General features: G+C 32.5%; 1 protein-coding gene across 5 annotated transcripts in view; it reads left to right on the forward strand.

Annotated features, from left to right (window-relative positions):
* The window catches only part of CALCRL (calcitonin receptor like receptor), a 104,714-nt gene that overhangs the window by 71,834 nt on the left and 17,719 nt on the right, over positions 1 to 15,161 (forward strand). For all 5 annotated transcript variants that reach the window (XM_029225607.1, XM_029225610.1, XM_029225606.1 and 2 more), the window contains one exon: positions 12,179 to 12,305. In XM_029225607.1, coding sequence (XP_029081440.1) covers positions 12,179 to 12,305 — 127 coding nt within the window. The remainder of the gene's footprint in view (positions 1 to 12,178; positions 12,306 to 15,161) is intronic.

The following is a 15,161-nucleotide window of genomic DNA, read 5'->3' on the forward strand; positions in this document are numbered from 1 at the left end:
ATTAAATATAGATCTGATTTTGTCATCCCTTACTTTAAAAATTTTAGACTTCCTATTATAATTTATATAAAATCAAAGTCATTAATGTATCCTATAATTGAATATTCTGTATAGTCTCTTCCCTGCTCCTCTAGTCTAGTTAAATGTAGTCATCTTTCAGATCTAAACCTTAGCATCATTTCCTCAGTGAAATCTCTGTGATCTTTTTATTGTAGTATTTCTGAAACTGCAACTAGTTTGTGCTGAATGTGGAATAAATTTTTAATTACCATTTAGGAGCCCACCATCTCTTCAGATTTAATACTAATACAGCTGAGACCCTTCAGATTAAATGATCTCTTTTTATTTTGCATGTAATAAGCCAAAATATTTAGACACATTAAATTTCTGAAGAACACAAAGTTAAATATAGCAATTATATTGCATGCCAAAATCAGTATTTAAAAAGACGACAAAGGGTGTCCTAGAATTCCAAGTCCTATGGCTCCAATCAAGTTTGAAATTTAAGGATATAAATAAAGTTCTAAACTAACTCCATAAAACCAAATGTAAAATTAACAGTTTCTTTATGAAAAAGCCATGATTTAACTGAGCAAATGCTTGCTGTGTACTAATGAGGCAGTAGTGGGACTGCCAAGGGAAAACAATATTGCAAGCCAGACTATACATAAATGCAAAGTATCCAGTTTCAAAGCTCTAATTAGACCAGTCATTTACTCTGTCTACTATGGACTGACTTTGTAAGAAGAAAAGAGGATGTCATAGAACTGACTTATCAGGACAATGAAGAAATTAAAGAAAATAATATCTGCTGATCAGGGAGTGAAGGTACCAAAAACGTTAAGCCAAACAACAAAATAAACAGGGAACAGCAGATGACTTCAATAATCTGAAAGACTAAAATGGGAATAGAGTTTGTATAATAACACAGAGAGAAAAAATAGTTGGCTCAGTTAAAAACAATAAAAAACGCTAACAGGCAAACAAAATAGACTGAACCATCTGTTGACCAACTGACCTTTCTGTCACCCAAGATTTTCAGATATTAGGTGTCAACCTAGCAGGAATTTTGAAATAGGTGATTTCTATACTGGGTTCATAGCTGCACCTAATAATCTGTAATGCTACTTTCAAGCCCAAGTCTATAATTTAGGAAAGAAGATTAGAATGAGAGTTAATTTTTTTTAAACAAAATATATAATTTCAATATCAGCAAAGTTAGCATTTGTGAAAGTATTTTGCAGGCTGAAAGCAATCTACACAGGTAAACTACATTTTTTATTGATTAGGAATTGAAAGAAAATCTGGTTCAATATTTTTATATCTGCATTTACATATATTATATTTTAAAGAGCAAATGCTATTCAACCAGTACAAGTAATTTTAAACTGAAAGGTTAAAATTTTAAACTTCAGAATTAATTTATTTTCTCTGTAGAAAAACACTTTTTAAAAAACTGAAATTGTGTATATACATGCTAAGTACTTTAGCTTTAAAGATATAATCTGTAGACCCATTTCTCATTTTAAAAAGAGACGCTAAAAATTTCATGTTGCCCCAAACATCGTCTTCGTGTTCAACATATTGATAGACCTTATTTTTTTCAGAAAAACAGGTTTTCTTTTTTTTAAATCAAGAATACTATATGCAATATATATATAAAATGTATATATATATATTACTAAAAATTTCAATGCTTTAGAAAAAAGATTTCTGACATGCTACATAGGCAAAACCTCATTAAACCAAATAAATATCTTGCCAATATATGGAAATTGGTTCTTGGCCTCTACATAAAAGAAAAATTAAGGTTTTTAACTAGTTGCATTATTTATTTTTAGAGTTTATTCTGAAACTACAATTAACTATTCATTTTCTATAGTGAACTATAGAAAAGCTTTAATGGTGAGTTAGCATGATAGATATACACTTGATTTCAGGCACAAGTTAATTTTAATGGATAGTGTAATGCAGTAATTAAAAACATGGGATATATGCAAATCTTGCCATCACCACTTACTAATAGTATGGACTTATCCTGATTTCTGTTTTTCAGTTAGCCTGTTTCTTTATAATGAGTCCTAACGTTTAAAATACTGGGCAGAGAAGACACACACAGTACCTGGCATGTAGCAAACTTTCAATATACAGTAAAAGGTACTAATTTTGTCTTTAGACAATATCAATCATGTAGGCACATAGACTACACTTACTTAGTCATCTAACATTATCCCTATATAAATAGTAATACAGGGCTTCCCTGGTGGCGCAGTGGTTGAGAGTCCGCCTGCCAATGCAGGGGACACGGGTTCGTGCCCCGGTCCGGGAAGATCCCACATGCCGCGGAGCGGCTGGGCCTGTGAGCCATGGCTGCTGAGCCTGCGCATCCGGAGCCTGTGCTCCACAACGGGAGAGGCCACAACAGTGAGAGGCCCGCGTACCGCAAAAAAAAAAAAAAAAAAAAAGTAATACAAAGTAAACAATAACAACAACAAAAGTCCCCAAATTTGCTGTGGAGCTACAAAGAGCTATGGGAAGACAGAGGAAAGAAAGACTCATTTTGACTCATAGAATTGGAAGATTCTTGAGGTGATAACCTCACTGAAATGAGTGTTGAATAAAGAGGGTAGAATTTCAACAGATAGAAATTGTAAGCCATGAAAACTGAAGAGATTATCTAGTTCAACACCTAATTTTACTTATATTCTAAGTAGTTAACTAAGTTATCTAGGGTTCCTCTCCATCTATGTACTTTCTGTTTGGCTTAGTAATTTTATTTGACTTTAGTTATCTTTTAAAAATGGAGAATTTGACCAGAAAGAAGCAAAGCTTCAAATTAATTTTTCTTTTTTATTATACATTCTCAGGCTTTACGAGAAACCTGGGTCAAGTTAGGCCCAGGTATACTATTCTAAATACTTTTTTATGTGTTAGACAGCCTTCACTACAGGTGAGTAGTTAAGAGTATGTTCTCTAAACAGGCACATCTCTTAGATTCCACCTTCGTCAGCTACTTGCTGCATAGTATCGAGCAGCTTCTTTCATTCTCTAATCCTCAATTTCACATCTTTAAAATGCAGATTCTATTAGTATCTATATCATAGCTGAGATGATATATATGCATTGTTAAGTGGAGAGTCTCGTTTGGAAAACACTATTATTGGCATAGTTGTCACTCTTGCTCTTTCTTACTAGTCCATTAAAAGATTTTATATAAATATTTAGCCCTGACTGGCATATTTTAACAGTGGGCTCTTTTAAAACATAATTAACAGTGGGCTCTTTTAAAACATAATTAAAGAACACAGTTTCTAGTTTTATGTGTACCACATTTTTAAAGAAATTGTTATAACGTTCACATTACAAGAAAAATAAGTATACAATGAATGAAAAATTTTATAAACCAAAGTAGTAGTATAATTATATCAGGAAAAAATTGAGGTTAAGTAAATTAGTCAAAGATAATAAAACTTTTTTAATGCCCACAAGATACCACATAGCTTACTCAGTACTTGAATTTGTAGTCTTTGATTTTAAGGCACTTTTAATATATACTCCCAGAACTATCTACTAAAATAGGAAAAGCCACTATCAACCCAAAACAACTATCCGCTAAAACAGGAAATAATGGAAAGAACAGCACAAATTTAGCTCCATGAGAGCAGGAAGCATCACTGCTTTGTTTCTTTACACATTCCAGGGCTTAGCACATAACCTTGTGCATAGTAGGCACTTAATACATTTTTAAGGAATGAAGACATGAACTGACTTGGAAACTTATTTCTAGGACAGACTTTCCCATGACTTATCTGTGACCTTGGACAAGTCCCTTGAGTTTGTCTGGCCTTGGCTGTCTCCATCAACAAAGAAAGACATTAGAGTAAGACTCTTTACAATTCTAACCAGTAGAAGCAACTGTGTAAAATAACATAGGATACCCTGCAGCTAGATCCGAAGAAGACCAAGGCCATCTCAGAAAATGCTTAACTGAATGGTTAATGAAGCACGTTCGTATAGTCAGGAGCAATAGAAATCTTAGCTTTCTTCCAACTAACCTGGAAACAATTCCTAGGAGAGCTGATGTTTCACATAAAATCATTGTGTGTACAAAAATCTATCAATATCTCCTTTCTGCTTCTGAACCCAGTTCCTCATACTGCAGTCATTCTTGCTTAGTCTAGGGTAGAGGCAACTATTTTTTTTCATTTGTTAATTGAGTGAGGGTCACTGATCCATCCTAATAAAAACCAAGACCATACAAAAAGTTGATTTAGGGTACTGTTTGTTATTTTTTATTTAGAGAGAGAAAAGAAAAGTCTACTACTCATCCATGCTTTAAATTAGAAGCAGAGAACACGAAACACTACTTATCAGATATACTTCAGTTTTATATTAGAGCCAATTAAGGAAAGAGAGTGGGAGATAAAAAGAAAGGGAACAGAAAGGGAGGGGAAGAGAGAGAGACAGAAATTTGGGATTTGCCAAGCCCTAAGAGGCAATGACTCTTACTCATAATGATCCTTGGAAAAACAAAGCAGAACCCTTTAGATAAAAAAAAAAATAAGCTTTACCAGAATTAATTATAAATTATATTTTAATTACTGTTTAAAATCTGAGAGCATAGCAAATCTTGCTCTTACGTTCAACCCAGACAAAAGGCTCCATATTCTTGCACATAAAAGAGCACACGTAACTTGCATGGGGAAGAAGGTAGTTCTTTTTTTTTAAACCATCTTAATTTTGCTGACATTTCAGACAGTGATTCTAAATAATTTTAAAGCCAAGTTGCATATTTACAACTATATAGAAGATGATATTTCTCGGTAGTCCTGAATAAAATTCAGCAAAAAATCTATTTCTCAACTTAATAAAATGATCCTTTAATGCTTATATTTCTGCTTTTCAGGACAAGTGACACAAATTCTCACCTTTCTTTTTTTAAAATCATATTTGAAAATATTCAATCAATATTGTGAACCTTTCTCTCATTTCCAGTTTCTTCATATATCTCTTGAATTAGAACAAGTGTGGCTTTCTTCTTTAAGCTATAACTATTCTCCTGAAAACTGTTCATGATTCAATCTTTAAATTGGTTTCAAATAAAGCTAACTATTTAAAGAAATCCTACATTGAAACAGAGAATAGAGAGTCTTATCTACAAATCATGTTCTGATGTCCCTGTATTTGCAAATCAGAGCTATCACTTAAATAAGTTGTTTAAAACCTGGCAAATCTGCACTGTCAGAAGTCTGACAGTGGCTGAGTTCAGCAATAATCATGTAGCGATCCTTGAATAACGTACCTCTGAGTGCCTACCCAGGACCACCCTTGCTTTCTCCACTCTTGTAAGAGTGTATTCATTGTAAGTCTGTTGTGCACTACAGTTCTGAGATACATTCTATTCTATTGTATGTATTCTAGACTTCGTTCAGCTTAACACTGGATAATGTTAGTTATAGTTTTTCATGTAATGTTTTATTAGAGCATACTCACTGAGTCTACTTCCAAATTAATGAATTTAATCAATGTGCTGAAACATCCTTCCCTCTCAAATGAACGTGATGAGAGCTGAAAGCATACCTATTCAGGAATGTGAGTCTTGGCTGGAAAGCTTTTTAAATATGTCCACTGTAATTATATAATAAAAGCATTGCATTTCCACATTAGAGTATCAGATTTAAATCAGGACAAACTGGTGCAAGAAGTAATGGGTTTACTCTAACAAAATCCAGTTCCTCTATAATGTAATTGCTAGTACTGGTTTATGGAGAAGAGTCCCAAGTATGGAAATATAACTGAATTAAAGAATTTGGACTTATTTTAAAGAGTAAATTTATTATTTAAACTATAACTAAATGTTAAAGATTACATATTTATGTTGATTTTTCTAATAAATATGCAACTTCTTTATAAGTGTATTTATAACGTATATTTAAATGTAAGTACTATTTAAGCATAAGTGAATTTTCATGGGAACAAAATGACAAATTATTTTAAGAATGCTAATGATCTGCTGCTTGGTGTAAAAACTATACAGTTATTAGAATGGATTAAAATTTTGTAATTTGAAATAGATAACACAAATAATATAACATCTTTCTTCCCCAAATCATAATATGTTTTGCAATCTGGTTTCCTACTCTTGCAGACATAGTATATTTTCCTAGACCATACCCACTGATATGACTATATATGAGGAGAAAGCAAAGCAAAGCAAACCCTCCCAACTGTAGCATCTTTTTAGTAGTTAGGAAAAAACGAAACCCAAGAATGACTGGATATTACATTGCTAACATTTGCTGATGGAACATTAAGATGTAACATAACAGTAAGAGCTGCAGAATCAAAAAGTCATTTAGTAAGTTATGTTCTTTGAATTTAATTTTCCTCATTTAGTATGGAAAAAAAAACAGTGTAGAGTTTTGCCTTATGCTTTATTCACATTGTCTGTCCTTCTTGCCCCTCAAAAACCTTAAGTTTTAACTTTAAAAAAAAATGTTCGACACAGGATGCTGTCTCTGCTTGAAATGCTTTCCTTCCCTATCTTCTCCTGTTTCAGTTCTATCTGGAGTATTCCCCTCACTCTTGCCACAGTCTTTGCCTATCTCCTAATTCTATTTTAACTTCTAAAAAGCATATAACACTATGTAGAATTACTTTATGTAATATATGTGTCTATTTACCCTCCACTGTCCCATGAGTAACATGAGATCAGGATCTTGTTCTGTGTTGTTCATAACTGTTTCCCCAGTATCTAGAAACAGTGAACAATATATTATTATGCATCAAAAATAGTTATAAGTGACTAAATGAATATTAAAGGAGACAAAAGCCTTATTATTGATACTTTATTAAAAACTTAAACATTCAAATTCAAAAGATCACTTAATAGGATTGTGACCTGGAGCAGCTTACCTCAATTTTATTAAAGGATAATGATATTTCAAGGGGTTGTTAAATGAGATAATGAATGTGGAGCACTTATCTCTGCACCTGGGATATTGTAAAGCCTCAATATCATGGTGTATGCTATTATTGTGAATTTTATCTCTAAAAGGGTTGTTTTTCGGTTTTGCTTTTTGGGATTTTTTTTTTTTTTTTTTTTTTTTTTAGAGCATAAGAATCACAGGCATTCAGAAAGCCAGACTATTTCTTCTCTAGTTTTCTGCCCATTAGGAGACCAAGAAGCACACTTGCACTGGGGCAATTCACACGAGAGCAAACCATTTGGCCACATAAAATGAGCAGGTCTCTTCCTTATGCAGCCTGTATTTATATGTAATATTAAATGAGCAACTTTGAAAGACATAGGCAGTGGAGGAGAGAGCATGATAGAGGAAGGGCAACCATTTCCTCTCTAGCAGGACTTGACTGAGCACCTTGGTTGAAACACTCTTGGACTCTTTCTAATCTGGCTGAATGGATCACCAGCAGCCTCCAAAAGAGAGCTAATGCTAGAGGTTATGTCTACTTTGTGTCACATAACCAGGTGATTCCATCAACTCAAAGTTCCATTGCCAGTAGACAAAAGATAGCCATACTGCTTATTCTTTTAATACATTTATTGCTTTCTGCCTGTTGTTTTTGGCAGTGTTCCTATTGGCACAGGCTTTCCTTTCGGATACATGATTTGTGTTTTCTTGTGGAAAAAGCTGAGCATTTGGAAATTAAATTAGATAAACTAGCATAAGGAAGTAGTACACTGTAGAGTGGGCTATTCTTTTATTGCTTGTATTTCCTCCTTCCATGACTAGTTTTGCTCAGGATTAGTACTGAGGAAAGTAATTTGGAAATTTCGACCTCATGTCAAAACCAAATGGGAATCAAAGACAAGTATTTTGTCTATACTGTGGCAGAATTTTGAATATGAAGCAGCATAATACCTGGCATCAGCATGAAAAGGAAAGTGGAAATTTGCAGACAACTCCTTGGGAAGATAATTTAGGTTGCTTGATCTATTGCCCTTCATCACATGGAAATTATCTTTCTGATGCTGAATTCTTGTGTTTTGTAACAAAAAGATGACAATGTATCATTGCATTACTTAAAACATAGGCAGTTTTATATTACTGACACGAACCTTGATGCTATTTTATTATTTGTGAGAGAAAACCGTTAGAGAATTTGATTAAAATTAGCCGCATGAAAACTATGTTAAAAATAATAGTTAACTTGGAATGTTCACTATAGGTTAGATATTACGCTTAGCACTAGACATGATTTAACTCATTTAACCTTCCAGCCAATCCTATGAAGTACTATTGTTATTCCTATATTACAGAAAAGGAAACTGAAACTGAGGATTAGAGTTTTTAAATAACTTGTCCAAAATCACACTTTCAGTAGGTGGCACAAAAAGAGAATTGAAAGGCATGGTTACATTACACATGGAATGTAATGATTTTGCTGCCACACTTACGCCAACTGCCTCTATTACTCTGCTTGTCAAAATTGCATATTGAAATAGTGTTCTAAAATAATTATATGTAGAGAATATGAAACAGAAACAATCCAGACCCACAAACCACATTTTCTATTCTATGGTTATGCTAGGATAACATTTAAAGAAAGCAGACAGAGATTTTTGTAAAACATTCTATAAGCCTATAAAACAATTTTTTAAATATTTTGAATAAATAATCACATTAAAGAATTTAGGATAGGTTAAATTGGTTGCAGATTAACATTAGAAAAAATAGCAAAATATTTTAGTATTTCATTTAAGCAAACCAGTGTGTTTACCAAGTACATATTTTGGTTTTTATTTTCAAGTTGATTTTATTTGGCTTACTGTACTTATATGTATTAATGAATATGTTTAAAAGAAAACAATACTCATCACTAGAAAAATCTGAACCATTTTTACCACTAGACATTGAGAAAAAACATGTCAGATGGCATTTGTCTACATTTAAGTTACACAGAACCTGAAGGAAAAAAATCGAAGAAACCAAAACTATAGTCTAGTATTGTAGAGAGTAGGACTTATTTTACACAACACAAACTGAAATGATTTGGCAATGGTTCAGTATGTTACAACGATATAGACAGCTAAACAGGATATCAGGGTTCCTAGTGCAGAAGTATATGGTTTGAGTCATATATGGTAGATTATCTATGTTGACCATACTACTTGGATAATTTTGTATAACACTCAAAATGAGCCTCATGTGTCTATTGAAATGATTTCATGTGTCCTCTTAAGTATTTGTTTGGTTTTGGTATTCAAAAATTCATTTACCATAGAATTTCACTCTATCACTTCAAAATTTTGCCCATAATATGGCATTGTTTGGGTCTAAAAGAGGGAAATATGGTATATTCTTTTATCACATAGTAAGAGAATAAGAAACCATTTTTTTGGTGACTGTAGTCACAAGAATTACATCTTTAGAAGAGAATAGATACCAGCAGCTCATTTTCTTTTTTTAACATCTTTATTGGAGTATAATTGCTTTACAATGGTGTGTTAGTTTCTGCTATATAACAAAGTGAATCAGCTATACGTGTACATATATGCTATCTATTTTACATTTGGTAGTGTATATATGTCAATGCTACTCTCTCACTTCGTCCCAGCTTACCCTTCCCCCTCCCCGTGTCCTCAAGTCCATTCTCTACATCCAGCAGCTCATTTTTAAGTCTTTAACTTTCAAGCCAGATTGAGGTGGGAGCACAGTCATTAGAAAAGAGGGAATTCTCAGAGGAACAGAAATACAGACTATCAGAAGAGAAGGAAGTTTAAATGAACACAAGGAAAATTAAACTGGTTTTTCAACTAACTAGTTTGCATTTTATTTTACATATTTTCAATCTTTTCACATGTGAATATTATAAATATCAACAGTTATTATATAAATGCTATTTGTTTTATGTTCCTCAGATCATATCTTTCAGCTCTTACTTCTATAATGAATTGCTATTTTTGAAAGCCTTCTTCAATGTTTGTTTTCCTGCATTCCAATTTACTCTTTACAAATATTTCTGACTTGCTCTGTAGGCAAACCCTCCTAGTCTTTTGGTCATAATTTGAAAAATATGAAATTTTGTTTATGTATATATGTCTTAACCAATGGACCTGGATATAAGTGTGTTCAGCAGAAAAGGGCAAAACAACCCAGTTAAGGAAAACATTTTATTTTTTTTTCCCATGATGGTAGCTGAGTTATCTAAATTCTGTTACTAAAAAAGGGCATGGGTGTTTTATAATTGCATGGATAAGCAGTTTTTCCCTAACAATAGTTGGCACTCCATAGACACAGGGTAAGCCCAAGACAGGCATTTTAAAATAAGACCATGTTGACAAATTTTATGTGTTCATAATTTTCAACACAGAAGAGTGATAAATTACAAGAAATAAACTACACATAATAGGTATAAATGATTTGAAAGGAGTATTTTTTATTAGACCTCTCCTCATATTCATTCTCTTCACTCTCAGTAAACACAAGCACTCGTGTCACTGCTCTGGCATTTTATCAAAAATAGAGCCATCTTTGCCTCAATGTTGACTTCAGTTGAAGAGCAGAACTCATGATACTCCTTAATTCAAAAACTTTCAAAGATTCTTCTTCTCTATAGAGTATAATTTTTACCCTGTTCCTTGATCCCTGCCTGCTTCTCACTACTGTCATGCACTGCAAAGTTAAGTCACGTTAAAGACTCTCTAATATGAAAATACTAGCAACTCTCAGCTGTTTCTATTTTGATGGACTCCGTCTGGACTTCACAATTGTTGGTATATGACTGTCTCACACACAATGATTGATCTGAGGGCTGTCTTGTTCATGAAGCTTTCAAAGAAGTTTCCCTGATAGCATCTACTTCTGTGAAAGGCATGTATTGAAATTCCATAAATTTTGATTTGGATTGGATTCACTTTCAGATCCTTTAAAATACTACAGCTATATACAGGATCACAGACCTTTAGCTGCAAGAAATTTCAGAGACAATATAGCCCAAACTTTGCATTTTAAATGTAGAAAACCTTGGCATCCCAGCCTAACTATAATATCCTGGGCACATAGTCTATTTAGAATAAGGTGATATAGTGATAAAACTAGGTTAAAATCTCAAAGTTTCCAAAGTAGAAGTTATTGGTTTGAGTTATATAAGGCAGATTATCTAGGTTGACCATATTAATTGTATAACTGTGTAAAACCCAAAATGAGCTTTTAACTCTTTGTAATGAAATGATTCCTCATGTCTGCCTACATATATGTTTTGATATTAAGTATTCAGTTTCAAATGGATTCCTTTATATTACTTTAAAACTTTACCCATAATAAGCCATTGAATAATGCTTCCTAGAAGAGGTAGTACTTGAGTTGGTCTTTGATCATGGGTAAGGCAGTCATATACAATCTTGTAGAGCAGATGTGGATTCAATCTGAAGACCAGCATTACTTGTCACAAATGACATCTGCTCCTGAAATCTCTTTCTATATGAACTCCACTTAAGCGGTTTTAAAATTTTGTTTTACACATGAGGACCTTCAGTAAAAGGAGGAAATATTTTTATATCTTATGCATGGCTGGGCCAATTGGAAAAAAATTCAGTGAAGCTGAGCAAACCTCACTGGTTGCTAAATCTATATTTTTATCAACTTATTTCTTCTAAATACAATGTTATTTTTCTCATGATTGGCCTACATAATTACCACTACCACATAGGAGCTATATAAATAGAACAACCATAAATAACCATAAACAGTCTATATAAATAGAACAGCCTATGTGGTATAATGAAAAGACCATTATCTATGTGAGAATCTGATGACAAATCCAAAGTTTTCAAATTAATTAGCTGCATGATTTTTTGATCAATTATCTATTTTCACTGAATTTCAGTTTCTACATCTTCAGAATGAATTAGAATATTAATCATGATGAGAGATTAAGGGAAGAAATTTATGCAGAGGCCTTGTACAGACAAATTTCCTTTCCTTATATATGTTTACCTGTACGGAAGCAACCCATGTGTCTCTATGCTTTAAGGAATTATAGATTTTCCCCAATTAAAATTTTATCATGAGTGAATCTTGGGGAGAAAAAATAATTCTTCCAAATTTGGAGCAGCTGCTACGAATTGTGAATGTATCTTATTTGAATGATTATTAATACAAAATGTGGAAACATTTTATGATGTCAGCACACTTTGGTTTCTCTTGCCTTTCAGGAGCCTAAGTTGCCAAAGAATTACCTTGCACAAAAATTTGTTCTTCTCTTTCGTTTGTAACTCTATTGTAATAATCATTCATCTCACTGCAGTGGCCAACAACCAGCCCTTAGTGGCCACAAATCCTGTAAGTAAAATGAAGTTTAGGTTCAAGGGGTTAGTGGGGAAGAAATACGAGAGGTGGGGGGCAGGGGTAGATACATGTATATGTGTGTAATTAAGTACTAATATATGTATATTTTATGTCTGACATATAAAGAGTATGTATATGTAGCTATATTCCAATTTAGAAAGGTAAATATATCTCAATATTCCCCAAGTTATAAATATTGAATAACAAAAGGAAGAATAATTTCTTTGTTTCAGTTACCTACATATGTTAAATGTCTTCACCTCATTTATGGTTAGAGTCTTACTGCTGGTGGGACATAACATTTCCTCAATCAAATTTTTAAAAAATCAAGCAAAGCAACTAACTGTGCAGTTAGAGAAAGGCAGCACATGAAAATGGAAAACTTAATTTAAATTATAGGTTTGGTATCAGGCTGACTTTAAAGAGTTAATAAAACTAGGGAAAATGAATTATGCCTATATAATATTGAACTTTATCAACATAAAATGTTTCAAGTGCTCTATCAAATCCTGTCTCAGCAAACATTTGTAAATTGTTCCCTTACAATCCCTTTGGAAGCACAGGTTTTAGGATAAATATAAAAAGATACATAAAAATAAGCACAGAGACTATCACAATACAAAAGCTATATTTTAAAAATATAAACTGACATTTACAATACAATTTTATATATTTTATGCAAGTTATATGCATATGTAAGCTATATTTAAATTAAAATATCTGCACAAATAGCAAGCATATATTTGAGACTTTTTAATTGCCTGCTTTTATATTTGTAGTATCTATACTACAGTTTTGGATGTAGATTTGGGAAGGGTGTGTATATATGATATATAAAATAGATTTATATAAAAGATTAAGCTTAAGATTATAAAAGATTAAGTTCTGGTTACTGAAATCGGGGAAGGGAAGGAATTTTCACTTAATTGTTCAATAAACGATACTCTCATATGTGTTTTATGTGTGTTTTTAGGGTAATTTCCAAAATTCTAAAATTCCCTGCGTTGTTTGCACATGTGCATCCGGATGCTTAACCTTGTATATGTTCCACTCTAAAGTCACTGGGTGAGGAAACACTGGGGTATAATTAGCAATATAAAAAATTGGCGAATATCCTGCCATTTTAGAGTGCATTTCTCTAGAGCAAGGAAAGTCGGAGTTTTGTCATGAAGCTTCAGAGAAAGAGACTCTAAATCTTACATTTATATACTAGGGTATTCTGTTTATCACATAAATTGCAAAATGTAGTATAGTTACTTTTAATGTATTCTTGGAAAATTTATTGTCTGTTTATACTGCCAATGCCATCATAAAAATATTTTTCTAAAGTGTGCTTTAAGTTTTTTTATCATAATAATTTATAGGTTAAATTTTTAATGAAATCAGGAGTTGGAAGCCCAAGTAGATATATGTATCTAAAAACTATACAGATAAAATTTTGAAGCTGAAGCCTATCATTTCTATATAACATAGTTAAATAACTCAGCTTTATTTTTGAGAGAACTTTTTAATATAATGTTTGACATCAATGTACAATATTTAAAATTTAATATCATGCATTCTGCAGATGTATTTAATAAAAGAATAGTTTTATAAATATCCTCAGTCAGAAGGCATTATGTACGGTCGAGAAAACAAAATTTTGTTCAGGATGTAGCTTTGATTGATGTTGTATGAATTAGCAAATCATTTAACTTCTCCAGTACTCAGTTTTTTATCTATAAAGTATGTGGCTAGTGATAAATCATGCCTCACAGAATTATCTCAGGGATTACATAAAACAATACATATTAAAATATTTTTAAGCTAACTTATATGCCAATGTTATTACTACTATTCTATGATAATACAATATTTATTTTCTAGTGCATTTAATTTCCAGTTTTCCTTTTAGTGAAAAAGATATTTATTTCAAAAACAGTGATAATTGCCACTAAATATTTGAGTTCCAGTCTGGAAACTGGAGCTGATGGGAGTTAATCGGAGAGCTTTAAATTTATTCCCCTTGTTAAGGGGTAAATATCTCTTTTACTCCTTTGTATTTTCTTTACCCAATATTTAAACCTCTCTCTTCCTGTCTCTTTGAGAAAGTGAGACCTCAGGAAAAGAGGAAGGAAAACCATAACTTTTTTTTCTTTTTACCTACGTGAAACCCTCAAACCCCGTATTTAAATAAAACAAAGAATGGGCTCATTAGATTATTATTTAATAAGTATCTGCACTGGTAGCACACGATATGCAAGACTTCCTAAGTATTTGGCACTTTTCATGAACTGCTTTTAAAATTATTAAGATAATTATTAAGATTTTTCCAGCAGAATGCAACAATCGAGGAGTTCATGATGACATGGTTAAAATAGATGTAAATTCATTCATGTGCAAAACTTTGATGCTTGTAATTACACAATAACTAAAACAATATTAAGAAAACACATCCACTAAATGTAGTAACTTTGGCATTCACACATTTCCTGGGAGGTGTATCATTTTAAATCTCTGAAGTCAGTGGCTAAATACTTTAGAGGCACCATTAGATGGGGATGAAGACTGGCTTTTATAAATCTGAATCATTAGTGGGAAAGATTTTGTGTAGAGGAGAGAAAATTCTGTGTTTCTGTATAACTAAGCTAAACTAGAATATTGCTTTACACGTACATTTATAAACAACTAAATATTGATTGATTTCTGGGAATTCCCTGGGGGTCCAGTGGTTAGGACTCCGTGCTTCCACTGCCAGGGCCCAGGTTCAATCCCTGGTCGAGGACCTAAGATCCCCCAAGCCACATGGCACAGCCAAAACATATATATATATATATATAGATATAGATATAGATATATATATATATATAT

This window comes from Monodon monoceros, unplaced genomic scaffold, assembly GCF_005190385.1.
Source record: "Monodon monoceros isolate NGI ecotype Baffin Bay Population unplaced genomic scaffold, NGI_Narwhal_1 Super_Scaffold_16, whole genome shotgun sequence".
Lineage (NCBI taxonomy): Eukaryota > Metazoa > Chordata > Mammalia > Artiodactyla > Monodontidae > Monodon > Monodon monoceros.